The 20,755-nt window shown below is 42.4% G+C and overlaps 1 protein-coding gene across 1 annotated transcript in view; it reads right to left on the reverse strand.

Annotated features, from left to right (window-relative positions):
• tmem64 (transmembrane protein 64) overlaps positions 1-20,755 on the reverse strand; it is a 53,947-nt gene that overhangs the window by 12,940 nt on the left and 20,252 nt on the right. The window contains exon 3 of the mRNA XM_080735852.1: positions 6,256-6,411. Coding sequence (XP_080591978.1) covers positions 6,256-6,411 — 156 coding nt within the window. The remainder of the gene's footprint in view (positions 1-6,255; positions 6,412-20,755) is intronic.

Consider the following 20,755-nt stretch of genomic DNA (forward strand, 5'->3'; position numbering starts at 1 on the left):
CAGTAGTGATTAGGGCTGTAAAATGTCGTGATCGTATCATGACATTTTACTTACAAGTATTTGTCATTCAAATAATTGAGATTAGCGCTTTAATTGTGGTTTTAGCATTGAACATACTGTATGCAAATCGTATAAACGATTTACATATGAACGTATAAATCCAAATTAGTTTCATTTAAGGCGTTGTAAGCAAAAAGTCTAATCAAAATCAAATCGAAATGTGCTATAACAGGCCATATTACGTCAAGTCTATGAATATTGTTTTAAATAGCATATAAATAGGCGATCTACTTACAGCTCACAACCTGTCACATCGTGAAAATGTATGAGCATCTTTTGGCTGATGCATTTATACAGATGAAGGGATACGATTCAAAAATAATTAGGAGGAGGATCTCAAATAATTGCAATTAGGTCATTATGTAATAATTTTGACAGGCCTAGTTAGTGATGGGCCACTAAAGCTAGAGTGAGCAAACTGAGGATGATACTTATGCTGAGGGTAAAAAAAAAGAAAGGAAATCTTACGATGAGTCTTGACAGGTGCATCAAATGTGCAAACCTGTACAAAAAAAGAACTACTACAGGAAGAGACAGGGGTGTCGCACCAAATTCTGGGCCCTGGTACAAGGGCCCCCCCATGAATGTTCTTCATAGGAGGAGGGGTTTAACCCATTTAGACTGGGAACGCATTAGTACGCTTTATTTTGTGCTTTAGCTATTGAAAAATAGCAGATATACAAGCTCGCCGCGCTGCGAGCTTGTAGATCTGCTATTTTTGAAAATTCTTGAAAATGTGTGCAAGTCTTTGAATATTTCAAATCCTTCTATGGTTTTTTGAAAAAAAAAACGTATGTTTCTATGTCAGTGGTGCTCAAACTTGTTCATGCAAAGGACCCCTAAAATGATATGTATTTGGCCACGGACCCCCATCTCAAAATATTTAGTTCCACGGACCCCCCAGAAGCAAAATCTGAGTTACAAATGTTCGCTTAAAAAACAAAAGATTTTACACACATTTTCACAACTTTTGAAAAATAGAAGATCTACAAGCTTGCAGTGCGGCACTCGGTGCCGCGCTGTGAGCTTGTATATCTGCTATTTTTCAATAGCTAAAGTATAAAATAATTCCAGGCCCCTCCACCTTGGGCCCTAGTAACTCAGTCCCACTCCCCCCCCCCCCCCCCCCCTTGTGACGCCCCTGGCTGTGGAGTAGAAAGATCCAACAAGCCAGGTAAGTATGCAAGTCTCACAGCAAAACCAAAATAGAACGCGAGGGAACAAAAAGAATCCCAAAATGTCAAAATGTTACAACAACGGCCCCATGCAAAGATCTCAAAGCTGGATGAAATGCAGTTGGGTACAAAATGTACCTACTGTACTGTACTGTACTACAGTAAAGATTGCACGCTATGGAAATATGTCCGTAGATAGATGGCCTCGAGGATAGGGACGATAAAAGATACAATATCAGTGAGGTATATCAGTAAGGTATGGTCCTTTGGGGAGCATAAAAAGGCAGACAGAAAATTGCTTTGCAACCTCGCCAGTGGTTAGACCAGCTGTCATTGCCGGCTAGGGGCTGTCACAATTATTGTGTAATCACCTAATCGTGATGACGTGATTGTTTGACATGAGTGGTGGAAAAACGTACTTGCACTTTTTACTTATGTAAAAGTATCTACTCCATTACCAGTAAAAACCTTTTTGAAAATAGCAGATCTACAAGCTCACAATAACACATTGTGAGCTTGTAGATCTGCCATTTTCAAATGGCCGACATGTATACATTATAAGTGGTCACTGTAGCCTATGTTTTGTGATATTAAAACAGTAACTCGTTTTCACATAAATGCAGTGGAGTAAAAGTACAACATTTGCATCTTAGATGAGAAGTAAAAAATACTGAAAATTGCAAATACTTACAGTACAGTAAGTTGAATAGATGTAAAAAAATGTTCACACATTTTCAAACATGTTGCAGAACAAGCAGACCTAAAACTTTTATGACCCACGTATGACAAACTTCACTCGGTCCAACGTTCCAGTCTAAAGATGAACACTTTCGATGACACACCTGCTCCGATGCCCTCTGGAAAACATTCCACTAAGTATGGCTTAAAGGAGTTTGAATAGAGCTTTAATGGGAGGGTTAGGACACAGTGATAATAGATAGGTATGCCATAATAAGACAGCAACACGCCCTGTTAAAGAGAAGTGAGCAACACAATGACATCAGTCATCTGTCCTGTTCATGCGAGGCTTCTTTAAACACCATTTTCAGAGGCACAGACATTAACTGGTTGAGCTAGATGGATGATTCCACGCCGTCGCTTCCTGTGCAATTTACAACGTCGGCGTTTAGCACAGGCTCTCATCCAGAGCGACTTACACAGTCAAGATCGGAGTAAGCAAGAGTAAGCGCGGACTCCAGTCAATAAACAAAGGATAAATAGTCACGCAAATAAAGAGTGCAGAGAGAACAGTGTGGCGCCTCATCTAGGACAGTGGTTCTCAACCTTTTCAGGCTGTGACCCCCCCCCCCCCCCCCCCCCCCCCCCCAAAAAAAAAAAATCATATTTGACCTGGGGACCCCTCACACTAATAAGTACTTATTAGTGTACAGTAGGGGTTGAGCAATTCCATGTTCGGTTCCACATATAAATATTGTGAAAAAAGCACATCTCTGCAATTTGCGCTTCTTTCTTATATTATTTGACAATTTGGCCAATGTTTGACGAGTTTTTATAGTCTGTTGATTACTTTTGATGCAGTAATGGGCTATTTCTTTTCTTTCTTTTTGAGGTATCAAAAAGGCCTAAAAGGCTAAGAAAAGGATAGCAGGTTAGGGTTACATTTAAGAATCTATGTTAGATGCTATTTAGACTGACAAGAACATTCAGCATAAAACAGGAAACACCCACTTAAAATAGAAGCATATAGATGAAAGGAAATTGGATTTATCTATCGATTTTCTTGGCCATTATTCTATTGATTACATTTTGTAATTAATCACATAAGAAATTATGTGATACATTTTTCATTAAAATAGTCTAAAAAAAGTCTCATTACTACAGCACATCGCAATGCGACATGTTGCGAGCTTGAAAATGTGTGGAAATTGTTTTAAAATAACTATAATTTCCACCTACTGTACGTATAATGGCATGGCCCAAAAAATAATCTTTTCTTTTTACTGTCTATAACTTCCTCCGTTATTGGTTAATGCAGGGGTCTTCAACAGGGATCCGGGACCCCTAGGAGGTCCTCAGAGTTACTACAGGGAGTCCTCCAAATCTTTGTGTGATAGAAAATTGTTTTTTTCCCCCTTTTTTATATTAACCACTTGAACCCTAGCATCCATATTCTGAGAACTTTAGCCAAAAATAGCAGATCTACAAGCTCACAACGCCTCGCAGAGCGCGAGGCGTTGTGAGCTTGTAGATCGGCTTGTAGATCGGCTATTTTTGGCAAAGAGCTTTAAGGTGGAAAAGAGCAGACTAAGTACAGAGTGAAAGGTCAAGTTTATTAAGAATTGACGGTGCAAGTGGTTAAATATCTGAAAACCCACATAAACATGAATCCAAAATATACTGATGATCGTCCTGTCAAACAACGAAACTATATGGAATCTATGAACAGGTTGTGGGGGTCCCTGCTTCATCTCTCTCTCAACTAAGGGGTCCTTGGCCTGAAAACGCTGAAGACCCCTGGGTTAATGAGTGTGTGCACATAGTACTAATGTTTTGCTGAGTGGTTTTTATGAGGCCCTCATGTGAACAGATGAAGTGACTTGTGTTTCAACAAGGGTGTGAATCACCAGGGGGCAGTTCCTGCTCTGTTACATGGTGTGTGTGTGTGTGTGTGTGTGTGTGTGTGTGTGTGTGTGTGTGTGTGTGTGTGTGTGTGTGTGTGTGTGTGTGTGTGTGAGAGCGAGCGTGCGTGTGTGAAATATGCCACCACTCTCTCTCTCTCTCTCTGACCTGCAGGTCATTTGAAACTGTCACCACGTTGCTTACACCTGTTGCCATTCCATTCGCGCTTCGCTAATGTCCACGAGTGATTTATGATTGTGCACAGTTTCTCAAACAGTGGCGCACAGAGTAGTCCATGGCATAACTACAGTTGGTCCATGGGAAAACAATTATATATATATACAGTATACCACCTTTGTTAAATGTATAAAAAGTTCAAATAATATTTCCATAAGATTTAAGAAATAGTTTGAACTAATATGTGTATTGTGGGAACTAATGTGTTTAGGATATTGTGTTCTTTTTCTTTAATGCCAAATGTTGGCCCCAGAATATGGACCGCTAGGGTTCATCCCAACACCTATAGAGCCAGTTCTATCTGGTTTATTCCAGTTGTATCTGGTTTATTCCAGTTGTATCTGGTTTATTCCAGTTGTATCTGGTTTATTTCAGTTGTATCTGGTTTATTCCGGTTGTATCTGGTTTATTTTCATATCTGTTTTTTTTCCGGTTGTATCTGGTTTATTTCAGTTGTATCTGGTTTATTTCAGTTCTATCTGGTTTATTTCAGTTGTATCTGGTTTATTCCAGGTGTATCTGGTTTAATCCAGGTGTTGTCGGGTGTAGGGATGGGACGATATGGATAGATAATTGTGACAAAAGAAATCACGATTGACGATATTATTGCGATAATCAAAATCCATTATCCTGGGGCGGAACATTTGCCAAAAAACGTGACGCATTGTGAGCTTGTATATCGGCTATTTTTTTGGCAAAGACATTTGATAGAGAGTGAAAAAAAAGACTGTATCAAGTATGTATATTATAAGTACGATTTACCAATAGAGGGTTTAAACGGCACCAGATATGCAGCTCGGCAAATAAAAGGTGAATTGATCCCAGGGCATGACGGAGGACGATATCACGATAAATTAAATCTCCACGATACGATTATCATTTTTTTTTTTTTTACTAAAATATTTTTATCCCACGTTTTTTGCAAACCATTTTCTCACCCAGTGCCAACTACCTAACCTGTAGTCCTGGTTTCCGCTCTCCCCCTGCCGCACCAGGGGAATAGACCGTTTGTCAGCCTTCTGATTGGTCCCTGAGACTCCCTGACTGGCCAACCAGAAAAAAACATTCACTTTTTGCTATCGGGGGTGGAGTTTGTGCAGTGGAGAATATTGAATGTGGCTTTCAACAACTGTCCGCAGTGCGCGACACGGAGATCGGCCGGTACGGTGATAGCGACGGCAAGCGTCAAGCGATCTCGCTCATCATAACGAATAAGCTTCAACAAACTAGTTCACATGTACCTTATCAATGGTCTAAGAGTCACGATTGGGTACATATAATTTAAATGGGCAGAATTACGAAAAGCCAGCCTATTATGTGAGGAGAAACATTCTCTCTGTCCTCTTCCTAGTACCCAAGATGCAATGCGCTTCTCTTTCTATCTCTGATCCAGAGGATTAAACTAATTAAAACATTTATTTTTCGGGGGGAAACTACTGTTTTGCTATGTAATTACTGTACCTTTTTCTTCCCTTTTTATTAATATCACGTAGATGTGTTTTTTGTGGTACTTTATATAGCTGTAATGAGGCTATGAAGGGAAAAAAAATCCCATCCACTACCACTATAAAAGAATCTGCAAAGAGGATTCTGTCCCACTGGGATTAAACAAATTAAAACATATATTTTCGGGTAAATCCCCTGTTTTGCAATGTAACTACTGTACCTTTGTCTTCCCTTTTTATTAATATCACCTAGGTGTTTTTCCTTTGGTACTTTATATAGCTGTAATGAGGCTATGAAGGGAAAAAAAATCCCATCCACTTCCACTATAAAAACAATCTGCCCAGGGTTAATGTCCCATCATAGTAACAGGGCAGAATGGGGCGGGATTTGCAAAAGGGTTTATTGGGGAGCACCTGGCTGGCTAGGGGGAGGTAATATAGAAACCAGGACTACTGCATGTTTTTGTGAGGGCATCTACCCTAGGAGATACAGGGAGAACATGCAAACTCCACACAGAAAGGCCCTATCGCCAACCCCACCTAGGGTGTGGGCGCTGATGGTGCGGAGGGAGGAACACGCCCCCAGCTTCCCCCGGCGGGAATCAAACCCAGGACCTTCTAGCTGTGAGGCGAAGCGCTAACCAGTGCGCCACCGTGCCCCCCACGATTATCATTTCATCACGATAAACGATAATATCGCTTATCGTCCCATCCCTAGTCTGGTGTTGGTGTTTGGCGGCGATTCACTGTCTACTGACCTGCAGGCTGAAGACGAAGTATCCGCTGAGGCTCTGCTCTGCGATGACGTCCTCCATGGTGCGCAGCGTGGTGCCCAGGTAGGAGTTGAGCAGCTGGGTGGGCAGCAGGCCCACCGAGGAGGCCACCAGGTAGTTTGGCAAGGACACATCAGTGATCTGCAACACATCACATATACATGACACTGATTAGAGTAGACCGTGGGAACCCATTGGTTTCTATGCTGCGAAAATGAAGCCTTTTTTTCCCCTTGTATGGGTGTCGCCATCCATTTTAATGTGGGTACCAGGAATGCTATTGGCTGCCAACGGTCAGGTGCACAATAGAACTATGCTATACAAAATGTAATGCCTCAACTCGTAGTGCTCGTCAGGGTGGGGGGGGTCCCCAGTTTAAAATATGATTATTTTTGGGGTCACAGCCTGAAAAGGTTGAGAACCACTGAACTAAACGACTAGTTGATGAAACCCCTAGGAGACACTAAAGGCTAGGTATAGTATAACAGAAACCTTTTCTTGTTCAGATTCACGTTCAGATTTCAGATGGTGCACGGTCGCGTCACGTCTAACCTTCTTTTTCTGTTATTTACAACTATGGAAATGTAAAGTGTGCACGGAGAGTGCATGTTACGTTTAATGTCACTCAATGTCCCTGTGCCCCTGTCTAAATATAAACGTGTCTGTGTGTGTGTGTGTGTGTGTGTGTCTGTGTGTGTGTGTGTGTGTGTGTGTGTGTGTGTGTGTGTAACGTATCTATGTGTGTGTGTGTGTGTGTGTGTGTGTAACGTGTCTATGTGTGTGAGTGTGAGTGTGAGTGTGAGTGTGAGTGTGTGTGTGTGTGTGTGTGTGTGTGTGTGTGTGTGTGTGTGTCTGTCTGTCTGTCTGTCTGTCTGTCTGTCTGTCTGTCTGTCTGTCTGTCTGTCTGTCTGTCTGTCTGTCTGTCTGTCTCTGTGTGTGTGTGTGTGTGTGTCTGTCTGTCACCCTTGAACACCAATGAGTGATGACATAAGCTGGTGTGTGTGTGTGTGTGTGTGTGTGTGTGTGTGTGTGTGTGTGTGTGTGTGTGTGTGTGTGTGCGTGTGTGTGTGTGTGTGTGTGTGCACACGCGCGTAGATGCGACCTTCGCATTCGGTACACTGTGACTCCAGTGTTGCTGATAGCGCTGTGTTTGGGGTGTGTGTGTGTCAGAGAGTGTGTCTGTCTGTGTGTGTGTGTGTGGAGGGTGTCATGGCTTGTTGCAGTGAGACAGAGTGTGTGTGTGTGTGTGTGTGTGTGTGTCTCAAGATGTTATCTAGGTTAAGTCAACACTCATGCTTCACATGTATGTCGGGCATGGATGTTCTTTCCCTCCATGATAAGCCCAAACCCACCTGCTGTCAGCCTGGGTTGGGGGCTGGTCACACTTTTATTGCACCCTCATGTCCTTATTAGGGATGGGACGATATGAACAATCGTGATTTACGATATTATCGCGATAATCAAAATGTACTAGTAAGACACCTCAGGGTGACTTGCGACCTCAGGGTGACAGCGCCAATTCTTGGCCATCTGGCCAGTGATGTATATGGGACCAGTTACTCATATATGGAGACCCCTTCAACATGTGTTTTATTAGCGAGAATCTAATGCCATCCTTGGCTTTAAAAGTGTTGTTTGGATTTAATGGACATTAAAGATGAGATTCCCCGTCGGCCTCCATGTTAAGGGATTACTATTTTGTGCACGTGCATCCGTGATGATGATGAATCAGCGAGTCCAATCGTGCCAATCGTTTCCAACGGACCCTCGGGTAAGAACGCCAGCGTTACTCTATATACAGTACTTTTCGCGAGTATACTCGGGATCGGCACTCTAAATACTCGAGTATTTTTCACGAGTATTCTCGGGATTGGCTACAAATGAGTTATTATTGATAACATAATATCCTTAATAATGTCCTTAATATTGACAATATAGGAATCTCCATATGGGCATAAAACGTACGTTAATTAGTAATGCCAAGCAGGGCCTTGGTGAGATAGGGCCTTGGTTTGATGATCTCCATATATGGGCATAAGGGGGTACCCTAACATTCTCAATTTCGTCCTGAGATTTATGACATCAGAAATCTCCATGTATGGGCATAAAAGTTTTTTTTGATTTTTCTGGGAATGACCATATATGGACTTTTATACCCTGATAAATCTCGTAGCTTGTCTGACTGTCAGTACAGGAAGTTGTTATGCCCATATACGAGTCATTCTGTACCACATCACTGTGACTCACTGACATCATGTGACATCACTTCCTGTACAGACAGTCAGACAAGCTACGAGATTTCTCAGGGTATATGCGACCTTCGGTCGCAATTATCCTGGGGCGGAACATGATTTGCCAAAAAATAGCCGATCTACAAGCTCACAACGCGTTCAAAGACATTTGATAGAGAGTGTGAGAAAGACTGTATCAAGTATGTATATTATAAGTACCTTTTACCAATAGAGGGTTTAAATGGTACCGTATATGCAGCTCGGCAAATAAAGGGTGAATTGATCCCAGTGCACAATACGATTGTGTGTTTTGTATCACGATAAACGATAATATCACGTATCGTGCCATCCCTAGTCCTTATTATGGAAGCCTAGATCATCAGCCTGATGTCACCCCGGGGACAAACAGGCCTAGATATCAGTGTTTCTCCTTGACACATCATCACAGATATGTCCACACTCCACATCATGTGTCAACAAGCTACCACTAAAATACCACCACTAGGGATGGGACGATAAGCGATATTATCGTTTATCGTGATAAAAAAAACTCTCACGATAATCGTATCGTGGAGATTTAATTCATCGTGAAATCGTTCTCCGTCATGCACTGTGATCAATTCACATTTTTGCATAGTGTGTCTGTTAATTAATTTGACACCAATACCTCATTTCAAGCCACCTTTGTCGATATGTTTATCTTGCATGTTGATAACTTGATATAGGTACGTTTTCAATATATTGCCCAGCCTTATTGTAAAGCTACGTGTTTTGGACATATGAGGTTTCCCCCCGACAGGGACAAAAACAAAAAGTCCTCCCCATTCAAGTCTCCTATTAATCAAAAGTCATATTATTTCACTAGTTACTCAGGCCTGTGATCCTTACAATTCCACTACTGTTTATATAATAGCTTATTTATTCCCCAGATTAGGCTTTTGTGAACTCAGTCAACTGTTTTACTGTCAGTATCTTTTTTTTTTCTTCTTTTTAATGCTTAAGCCAAACAGATGGTTTCCTCCTGCATGACTGGATTAAATGACCTTCCTTTTTGCGCTGTGGAAAATAAAGGGGGGGGGGGGGGGGGACTGACTGACGGAGACGCCGTCTCTATGCGCGTCCAAAAGGGTTAGAAGCACCCAGTCAGCACAGAGCAGCAACTGGGTCTCAACCACAGGTCCGGGGACCTAACCGGGGTCCCTGACCTGTGCAATTTTAGATTACAAAGCACAAAAGGCAAAACAGAAGTGTGAAGTGAGAAAAATAGCAGATCTACATGCTGGTTGCGAGGCGTTGTGAACTTGTGAGCATGTAGATCTGCTATTTTCACAAGTTCTGCCTCTAATATTTGACAATTTGGCAAATGTTTAATTTGTCATTTCAGAGGTATTAACAAAATCAATAACCAAAGACAATGCATAGCTATTTTTTCCAGGACCTTCCAGGATCCTTGATCAATTCCAAAACTTTTCCAGTACTGGATTTTTTTCTTTTTCTAATTTCAAAATAGTTCCAGGAATTTCATGACCGTGGGAACCCTGTAAAGTCATTTAAAACCCGGCAAGTTGATTAAGGTCCGGCTCCGGAGGACCCTGAATAAAATGGCCCTGGCAAAAGAGGGAAGGTTGGGGGAAGGAGGGTGGGAGGAAGGTGGGCCAAACGTAAAGAGCTTTGCCCCTTGGACCGTGACGCTTTCACCTTTCACCACCAAGAACAGAAGGTCAAGTGCAGCCGTGAGATACCAGCGATAGTAGCTTCACCACCCGGGAACGACTTAAGCTCGTATCCCCCACCCACCACAGGTCCTCCAGGTGCAGGGGTCCTCCTGGGATCACCAAGGGGTCCTCACACCAGCGGGCGGCGGTTCTCACATGATTTAGGTGGGGATCCCCCCGATGATAGTGAAGTGACAACTTAAGGACTTTTAAGACTTTTTAATCCCCCCTCACAAAAACTGGCCGAACATTGGCCAAATTGTGAAATAATAAAAGCGGCAACATTATTTTTTCACAATATGTATCTGTGGAACAAACAATAAGTGCCTGTCAATTCAATTCAATTCAATTCAATTCAATTCAAAGGAGCTTTATTGGCATGAGAAAACTTATGTTTTACTTTGCCAAAGCAAGTGTCAAAATATGTAATAATAGAGCAAACTCTATTTTCACCAGTTTGGGTCTCGGGCAAACATTAACCTCTCTTTTGGGTCTTGAGCTTTAAAAAGTTTGGGAATCTCGATAGCTCTGCTCCCCTTTCCGACAAGTCGCTGGAAGGCCGACAGCCAGACAGACAGACAGACAGACAGACACAGACAGACAGGCGGGCTTGGACTCGCGGAGGGAGGAGAGGGCCCAGTTATCACGCCCTATAGACACTGCAGCCTTGAATTAGGCCACGGCTCCTCGCACATAAAGCTCAGTGTTTCGGAGGCTCTTTTGTTCCAGCCGTTGAAGGGAATGTCAGAGCGGGGAGAGTCTTCACCCAGGGACCAGTAGAGAGCCAGAGCCAGGCTGGCTGCTGCCAGAAGCAGGCTAATAGGCTGCATCTCTCCTCCTCTCCTCCTTTCCAGCTCTCTTCCACAATCTCCTCTCGAAAACCCTCTTGGGCCAGTGGTTAGTGGTCGTCAAAACCGTCTTTCATATCACAGAGCCTCAAATTAACCAAGTAAACCCCTCTTAAGAGAACTGGACTTGAGTTACGACAGGACTGTTAACCACTTTTTTTCCGTCTACAAGTTCCACGACTCACAAAGTGTTCACGACGCATTGTGAGCTTGTCTGCTTTGGAGGTAGTTAAACACGTTGCACAGAACTGTATCAAGTACGTACCTTTAGTAAGTAAGTACCTTTTACCAATTATAGAGGGTTTAAGTGGTCCCGGATATGCAGCTTGGCAAATAAAAGGTGAATTGATCCCAGTGCATGACGGAGGGCGATATCACGATACATTAAATCTCCACAATACAATTATCGTGAGTGTTTTTTTTATCACGATAAACGATAATATCGCTTATCGTCCCATCCCTATTTCCCACCCCTGTTCTCCTGATGAATCCGGCATCTCTTCAGCACCTCATTGTGTAGGGTAATGGATGGGAGATGGCAGACTGACCAAGCAAGCAATGATAAATACCTGTAATAAGATACAGTGTGTGGGGGGGACCTGAATATGTCCCAAGTCATCCACAAAAAGGGCCACAAAAGATTGTTTTTTCCCCCTTTTTTTCCCCTCCACCACAGCCGGGCCCGTTGTTTTGCTAACGGTTGCAGTCTCGGGGCGTGGTTTCAGGTTACAACCTCCCCCAGCCGATAATGCAGCGGCGTGCACTTCGGCGGAAACATGCAAGGGGGCGAGGGGGGGCACGCTGAAATGTAGCCTTGTGCGCTCGCCAAGGGCAAACAACCGCATAACTCATAATTCCACCGGCAAAACCAACCGGCGTTAAGCAATGGTGGAAAAAAGTACTCAACTGTTTTGCTTAAGTAAAAGTATCAATACTGCAATGTAGAAATACTCTGTTACAAGTAGAAGTACGGAATTCAAAATGTACTTGAGTGAAAGTATAAAAGTATTGGCATCAATAAGTACTTAAAGTACCAAAATTAAAAGTACAAAAAGTTTGGAAATAGCCGATCTACAAGCTCACAACGCGCCGCATTGCAAGCTCATCGCGTTGTGAGCTTGTAAATTGGCTATTTTCAAATAGCCTAGGTATAAAATAGGGCTAAAGTGGTTTATTTACAGTATGTATTATATATAATTGATATCTGCAAAGTAACTAGTAAAGCTTACAAAAAAATGTAGTGGAGTAAAAGTACAATATTTGGATCTGAGATGTCGTGGAGTAGAAGTAAAAGTATTGGATATTGGAAATACTCAAGTAAAGTACAAATACCTCAAAACTGTACTTAAGTACAGTACTTGTACTTGTATGTACTTAGTTACTGTACAACACTGGCGTTAAGCACTTTCAAACCCGGTGGCCCTGTTTTGGGGGAAATGTCATTGTAGGTTTTTTCACAATTTTTTACAATAATTTTACATTTTCTCAAAGTGTGTTGCTATGCGTTGTGAGCTTGTATATTGGCCTTTTTCTCGAATTGTATTTATTTATTATTAAAATAAATAAAATATATTATATTTAGGGCTGGGATGCGATTAAAATTTTGAATCTAATTAATTACAGTCCCTGTGATTAATCAATCGCAATTAATCGCATTTTAATCGCACATGAATATTTGACCTGAGAAGCATTTTTCTTCAAGTAAAACACATTTTGTTGTGTGAATTTCGTAGGAGTGAATCAACGAGTGAGTTTTTTAAATCTAAATTTCGCATCCACTGGGCCAAGCAAAGCGCTTTGATCGGCTACTTCTCCCTTTGCGCTTGTTGTCTCTTCTTGGTTGGTGCATCGCTATGATCGGTATGCCCGAAACTGAAGGTTTTGTGGTGCAAAAACTAAGTGCGATTAAAATGAGTTATAATCGCGTTAATTTTCTGTAATTAATTAATCGCAATTAATCAGTTAAAGTCCCAGCCTTAATTATATTATATATTGCCCCTTTTGGCCATTGTATATTATTCATTTTGATTATTGTTACTGTTCGTTGTCAGTCATTTCTTTGTATATTTCCATTTATTATTTTTTTCCACAACTGCCCAGTGCACTTTTAGTTTCCCAAAAGGCACACGTAAATTATTTTTGGATTCATTCATAAAGTATGTTCCACTGTTCAATGTCAAAAACACAATTAAATCATTAATCGCAATTATGCGCGTGACAGTCAATCGTCAGCAGCAATGTAATGCCGGTGACAGCCCTAACCATACGACCAGCTGTTTTGGGCGCTGCCGTGAAATATGACTTGCGGTTCGCCCTTCAAACACTCGCACCCCCCCCCTTTCGGCTTAACGCCTTCCAAGAGACACATGTGAAAAATACCAGGAATGTTGTTTAATTTATATGATTAATATGGCACGATCATGGTTGCCTTCATCTTAAGACCTTCTCTGTTGTTTGCTAGTGTAACCCAGAATGCATTGCAGACTGTCCCCCTCAATAAATCAAGGTCAGGTCTGGGCTAGAGTTCAAGTACCGTACAATGCGACCGTTGCAAATTGTGGTCGGTCGGGTGGGAAAACCTTGTATGTCCAAAACCGTTAGCTTTCAGGAAATGGGGAAAAAAAGAGAAAAGAATGGATCCAATGTACTGTATTATTTAGCAAAGGGTTGACACTAAGGTCTCTCAGAGGCATTTGCCTGTCAGGCAAGTACAGGTCATGTTCTACTTGCTCAAAGGTCATGCTCACTTGCCCGAAAAGGAAATTGTCCATTATAAAAGTATAGGTAACATTTTAATTATGTTCAATTTAACATTTCTTTTTTTACTTTCTGGGGCTGTGCGATAAAAAATGTCAATGCCAAATGCCTAAATACAGTAGCAACTGTTAGAATATGACACACTTGTTATTTTATATATAGCAACAGTGAAAACAGCACATCATAGGTAAACAGTCCTCTTACGATATTTTACATTCCACAGACCAGAAGACAGAGATACCGTGTGTTGTTGTGTTGTGTTGTGTTTATAGACGGTTGCGGCCCCTCTCAAACGAGCACTTACCTGCCAAGGGCAGGTGGGCCATAGTGTCAACGCCTGATTTAGTCTCTCGTCTCTAATACAGGGGTCTTCAACAGGGGGTCCGGTACCCATAGGGGGTCCTCAAGAGTTACTACAGGGGGGGCCGCCAAATCTTTGTGTGATATGATCATGTTTTTTACATTAACCATTTGAACCCTAACATCCCTATTCTGAGTGGCACATTAGCCAAAAATAGCAGATCTACAAGCTCGAGCTTGTAGATCGGCTATTTCTGGCAAAGAGGTTTGGTGTAGCTGTAGAGGGAAAAGAAGGGCAGTAAAAGTAGAATTATTGACGGTTCAAGTGGTTAAATGTCTGAAAATACACATTAATCCAAAATACACTGATGACAGTGCTGTCAAACAAGTCTACGCTGTCTAAGAAATCTATGAAGATTTTTAATTCGCAACACAATTGTATGCAATATAGGCTCTGGTGGGGGTCCCCTCTTCATCTTTCTCTCAGCTAAGGGGTCCTTGGCCTGAAAACGTTGACGACCCCTGCTCTAATACTTTTCAATGGTTCAATAAATATGAAATTCACAAGCACACTTAACAACCTTCAACCTGGCGTCAGCATTTTGGCCATGTTATTGGGGCGAAAAGTTAGAGTTTTATGCAACATATTGTGAGCTTGTGGATTGGCTATTTTAGATTATTTTGCATGACGTGATCAAGTAATACAGGGCATTCATTTATGGGAAAAAAACAAAAACAAAGTGGAGATGGATAATGGAGATGGAAGGTTTCCGTACGACACTGACAAAAAACCCAATTCAGTGTTCCCACACATTTTTTACCAATGAATTTCCAAAACTTTTCCAAAACCTATCCAGAATATTTAAGCCAATTTCCAGGACTATATCTATACTATAATTTTCCAAATGTCTGAGTGAGTGTCTGTCACAGCGTTTCTCCTCAGTGGCTGGAGCAATTGATCTGAAATCGCATCACCATTAGCATATGAACATACCTGACATAACTGTGAAGCCTGTTTGTCACTTTCACAAATCATATGCTGTATTTTAGCATTTTTATGGTGTATCTATCTATTCTGCATCTAGCATGAGGCATATCTATTCTGCATCTAGCATGAGGCAACATGTTTAACCAGCTCTCTCTCTGTGTGTGTGTGTGTGTGTGTGTGTGTGTGTGTGTGTGTGTGTGTGTGTGTGTGTGTGTGTGTGTGTGTGTGTGTGTGTGTGTGTGTGTGTGTGTGTAGGCGGGGGGGGGGGGGGGGGGGGGGGGGTACAGATGTTGTCCAAAAATCATGCAGGTCGGTACACAGTATCTCTGTAGCCATTAAACGAAACGGGTATTTCTTACATTGATGCTCCTACATATTATCATGCCAGCACCAGTTAGTTACTTTCCATCCCTCATGTGCACAGTGCACATCTCATAACCCACACACTGCACATCATTTCACTGTGTGCACAGTGCACATCCCATAACCCACACACTGCACATCATTTCGGAGCTCATATCTTTGAACGGGTAAGGACTAGTCAATACTATAATTTTGCGAATGTCTGAGAGAGTGAGTGTCTGTCTGAAACAGCGTTTCTCCTCAGTGGCTGGAGCAATTGATCTGAAATCGCATCACCATTAGCATATGAACACACCTGACATAACTGTGAAGCCCGTTTGTCACTTTCACAAATCATAATGCTGTATATTAGCATTTTTATGGTGTATCTACTATCTATTCTGCATCTAGCATGAGGCACATCTATTCTGCATCTAGCATGAGGCAAAATGTTTAACCAGCTCTGTGTGTGTGTGTGTGTGTGTGTGTGTGTGTGTGTGTGTGTGTGTGTGTGTGTGCAGGCAGGCGGGTGTGTGTGCAGGCGGGCGGGCGGGCGGGCGGGCTGGGGGGGGGGGGGGGGGGACAGTATCTCTGTAGCCATTAAACGAAACGGGTTTCTTACATTGATGCTCCTACATCATGCAAGCACCAGTTAAAGTTACTTTCCATCCCTCATATACTGTATGCACAGTGCACATCCCATAACCCACACACTGCACATCATTTTGGAGCTCATATCTTTGAACGGGTAAGGGCTAGTAACAATAATTCAGCGCAATAACGAGTCACTTACTCCTATGTGCAATGCCCAAACACAGGCAGTGTAGCAAAATAAAGAGTGCACGCTGCGAACGGGCCGTGGCGTGCATGCGGATCGTGCACAATGGACACGCACGTGCCCAAAAGGGTTTGGGACGATATGAAAATTTCATATCACGATTATTGTGACTAAAGATATCGCGATTTACGATATTATCATGATAATCAATTATCCTGGGGCGGAACGTTTGCCAAAAAATAGCAGATCTACAAGCTCACAACGCGTCGCAAGCTATTTTTTGGAAAAGACATTTGATAGAGAGTGAAACAAGACTGTAGCCCACGTCAAACGGTTAGAAATTTGTGGCAGGGAACCCTCAAAGTCGATTTATGGTGACAGTAAATGAATTAACAAAAATCAATAACCAAAAACAAAGCATAGCTATTTTTTCCAGGACCTTCCAGGACCCTTGATCAATTCCAAAACTTTTCCAGTCCTGGAAAAATGTTTGTGTAATTTCAAAATATTTCCAGGAATTTCATGACCGTGGGAACCCTGCCAATTAGATTCAGCGAGACAAAACTTGAAGAGTAAAAGTGGGAGCGCGGTTCATGTGGAAATATCAAGACATTTATAAAAAACTACCCATGGCTGGCCCCTACCCTAGCTCTGGCCCGGTCACATCCAAGACAGCTGCAAATACTCTCACACACTCAGTGGTTCTCAACCTGTGGGTCGGGACACACAGGGGGGTCCCCGCGTGATTTTGGGGAGGTCCCCAGATGACAGTTAAGTGAAAATGTAAGGAAAATGGAGTCCTCAGTAATTATAATTTACAAAGGAACTTGTAACTAGAGTTTTCAAATAATTGTAGTAAGAGTAAAATAAAACCACTTGCCTCTGAGATGTAGTGGAGTAGTAAAACTGGAATTACTTAAAGGAGCTATAGTCAACTTTTTCTTGAAAAACGGATGCTAAAATAAATATGTTTCGAAAATATTTTATAAAAAAATAAGCTTCATATAATTATGTGTTTCTATTCAAAAATGACCACAAAAAGCATAAAATAATGATAAAATAATCATACATCCAGACTAGGATGTAAACAAAGTGTCGGCCCTACAATGAAAAAGTTGACTATAGCTCCTTTAAGTTAAGTACAAATACCCATAGAATTGTATTTAACTACAGTACTTAAGTAAAAGTAGGCCTACATACTAGTTACTTTACACCACTGACAGACACCAGGCATGTGCACACATAGACATCAAAGGGGCCTTGAGCCCCTGCCCCTTTATCCGTCTGTAAAAAGTGCCCCCTCCAGACCATGAATGCAGTTTTTACTATGGCGAAAGAAATACAAATGCCTCCTTTCCATACCATTACGCCATTATCTCCAGTATTAACTTGATTATGCTTAGTTCAGCATGGTATCAAGCGCCGAAAATAGCTGACCTCCAAGCTCTGCGACGCGTTGTGAGCTTGGAGGTCTGCTATTTTTGATATTTCCTCCAAAAGGCCCTTTAGACATTTTACCCCCTGCGCACACGCACACGCACACGCACACGCACACACACACACACACACACACACACACACACACACACACACACACACACGCGCGCGCCTTGCGTTAGCAGAGGCAGCTTGTATTGGGGGAGATTTGTTGACCGAGAGCTGAAAGACCTTGGGGTTGGGTGCAGTTCTTCCAGATTGTCCGTGGCCTACATGGAGGAGACAGCCCAGCAGTAGCTTCAGGAGACAGTAGCTCACAGCGTTGGTTGAGCGGAATGCCTCAGGGCTCTATACTAGCAACTTCTTTTTTTCTTTCTTCTGTTTTCGCGCTACATTACATAATCTTCGCTGTAAATAGCCGGCCAACAAAGGTTTTTTTCCCCAGAATGCGGATGCTGGGGTTTGAGCGGTTAAACTACACGTATGTAAGTTGAACTACGTACTGTAGTTTAAAGGAGCATGACACCCTCGGGCAGTGGTTTTCAACCTTTATCATATCAAGGTCCATTATTTATTTGGCATTTGAGCCACCATTTTTTGTCCACAATTCCATTCTGTATTAATGTACCATAGGAGAGACAGGCAAATATTGATCAAAAAATATAATTCTGTATTAAGTAATGGAGATGTTCAACAATAATTGAACTCTTGAGAGCGTAACGTGAGTCATAAGGGTCCATTTGGTTACTCTCCTGGAACCCCCTCAAGGACCACTGGTGGTCCCCGGATCACTGGTTGAAAAACACTGCCCTTGGGTGATTTTGTAGTTTGTAGTTTTCCGATTCATGTCAAAAACTACAGACAGATGGAAACCTTGGTAGGCAGCTGCAGCTGATCAAATTAATAATGTTACGTGTAGGAGCGTCGAGAGCCATGGTTGTGTGTCTAAGTGCAAGCATAGACAGTCATAAACGGTAGTGTAAATGCACACTGACACGGCTACATCTAACACACCCTCAATTTGGGTGAAGAGCTGCAGCTGTGTTGCTTTCATCAGGGGAGCGTGTCGCTGTTACTACATGTCATCTTTTCGACACCCAACTCTAACCCTCACCCTAACCCTAACCTCCGTGGAGTGAGTCGCTAACCCTCCAGTCGAAATGATGGTCGTTCGAAAGAGCGCGATTTTCCCTTCATCAGTGGTTCTCAACGTGGTCCTTGTAATATTTGATACAGTCCGTTTCTGGTGAAAATTGAACTAATTTGGTGACAGTAACATTAGCGTTTTCTCACCATCAGTTGATTCTTCATATCCATAATATGAGTCAAACCACTGAGATCATTTGTTTATGTTTGGAACAGTTCTTATATGACACAATATGAAAAAAAGTCTATGGGCATTCAGAATGGGGGGGAAAAAACGGGAACCAGGTGGGATGTGTAAATGACGTCTAACTGTGTTACTCTATATAAGAATAGCAGATGTACAAGCTTGTGCTGCTTCTGCAAGCTTATCCATCTTTCTTTTGAAAAATAACGTAAATTGTGTGTTTTAACACAAAACTTCTCTTCTGGGGGTCCCTGGCAAAAAAATGAATTCAGACGGGGAAAATAAGTAATATTATCCCTTTAAAGAAGGGGTCTTCAACGTTTTCAGGCCAAGAAACCCTTAGTTGAGAGAGATGAAGCAGGGACCCCCACAACCTTTTCATAGATTCATTGTTTGACAGGACAATCTTCAGTGTATTTTGGATTCATGTCAATTTGTGTCTTCAGATATTTAACCACTTGAATACTTAACAAAGTTGACTTTTCACTCTGTACCGTGCTCTTTTTCCCCTCAACAAAACCTCTTTGCCAAAAATAGCCGATCTACAAGCTCACAATGACTCGCATCGCTTGTAGACTGCTATTTTCTCAGAATATGGTTCTCAGAATATGGACGCTAGAGTTCAAGTGGTTAATATAAAAAAGGAGAAAAAAGGTTTCTATCACACAAAGATTTGGAGGATCCCCTGTAGTGACTCTGAGGACCCCCTAGGAGTCCCGGACCCCCTGTTGAAGACCCCTGCTTTAAAGGGTTAATGCGCGCCGCCACACCCTAAATCGAAACACACCCTAACGTTGACAAGCTGCAGCTGTGCTGCTTACATCACACAGTCAATGTACCAGAAGGTCAGACTTAGGTTACAGTCACACACATGCTTCAGCCAACACATCTGCAGCGCATACTGGGGCGTCAGACGTGTCCACCTCCCCAGTCCCCACTCACATGTGTGTTCTCTTCTCAGTGCTATTGTATCCTACCGACTCACCTGCCAGTGAGGAGCCCCCACCGGGAGGGCGTAGAGCCTTCTTCCTACACCTACTGCCCAACACTCCCTGCTGACAGGTTGTGAGCTTGTGTGATCTACAAGCTCACAACGGTTGCATCTGCGACGCGACGTGAGCTTGTATGTCTGCTGTTAACCGGAAGTGTCCCGCAGATAATGCTCCAGTAAATGTTTGCGGAAACAGGTGGATAGGGTGTGCCAATTGTTGTCCTACAGCGGCCATATTTTGGGTCAAACACAGGTGTTCTGATTGGAGTAGATCTTTAGTTCTATGCCAATCAAACAATTGAAACGCCTGTGTTTGACCCAAAATATGGCCGCTCTAGGACTACAATTGGCACACCCTATAAACCCGACAAAGCTGGATGCACCACGGTGGATTCAAAACCACAACCTCCGTGGTGGAGGGCACAGGGCAGGCACTTTTAACACTGCACCACCCCAGCACTTGAAACATTATGTCTGACTAGGGTCTGCCATGTTTTTAAGCCTGCTGTAGTTATTTAAACCAAACTGGAAAACAAACTACAACATCTATCTAGGGTTTAATCCCACTTAAAAGAAGGGGGTTGAGAAAATAGCAGATCTATAAAATCATATCGATCTTCCATTTTCAGCCTGCAACACCGAGCCTGCGACAAAGTAAAAAAAAATCCGGCTTCAGCAGCACTGGCCTTGTCTTTGGGCGACGCGGACGTTTCCACACAGATAAATGACAGTGAAGGTCTCAGTCAGATAGGAGGACGCGCTGTGAAT

The sequence above is a fragment of the Nannobrachium achirus genome, assembly GCF_963921795.1.
Source record: "Nannobrachium achirus genome assembly, chromosome: 10".
NCBI classification, from domain to species: domain Eukaryota; kingdom Metazoa; phylum Chordata; class Actinopteri; order Myctophiformes; family Myctophidae; genus Nannobrachium; species Nannobrachium achirus.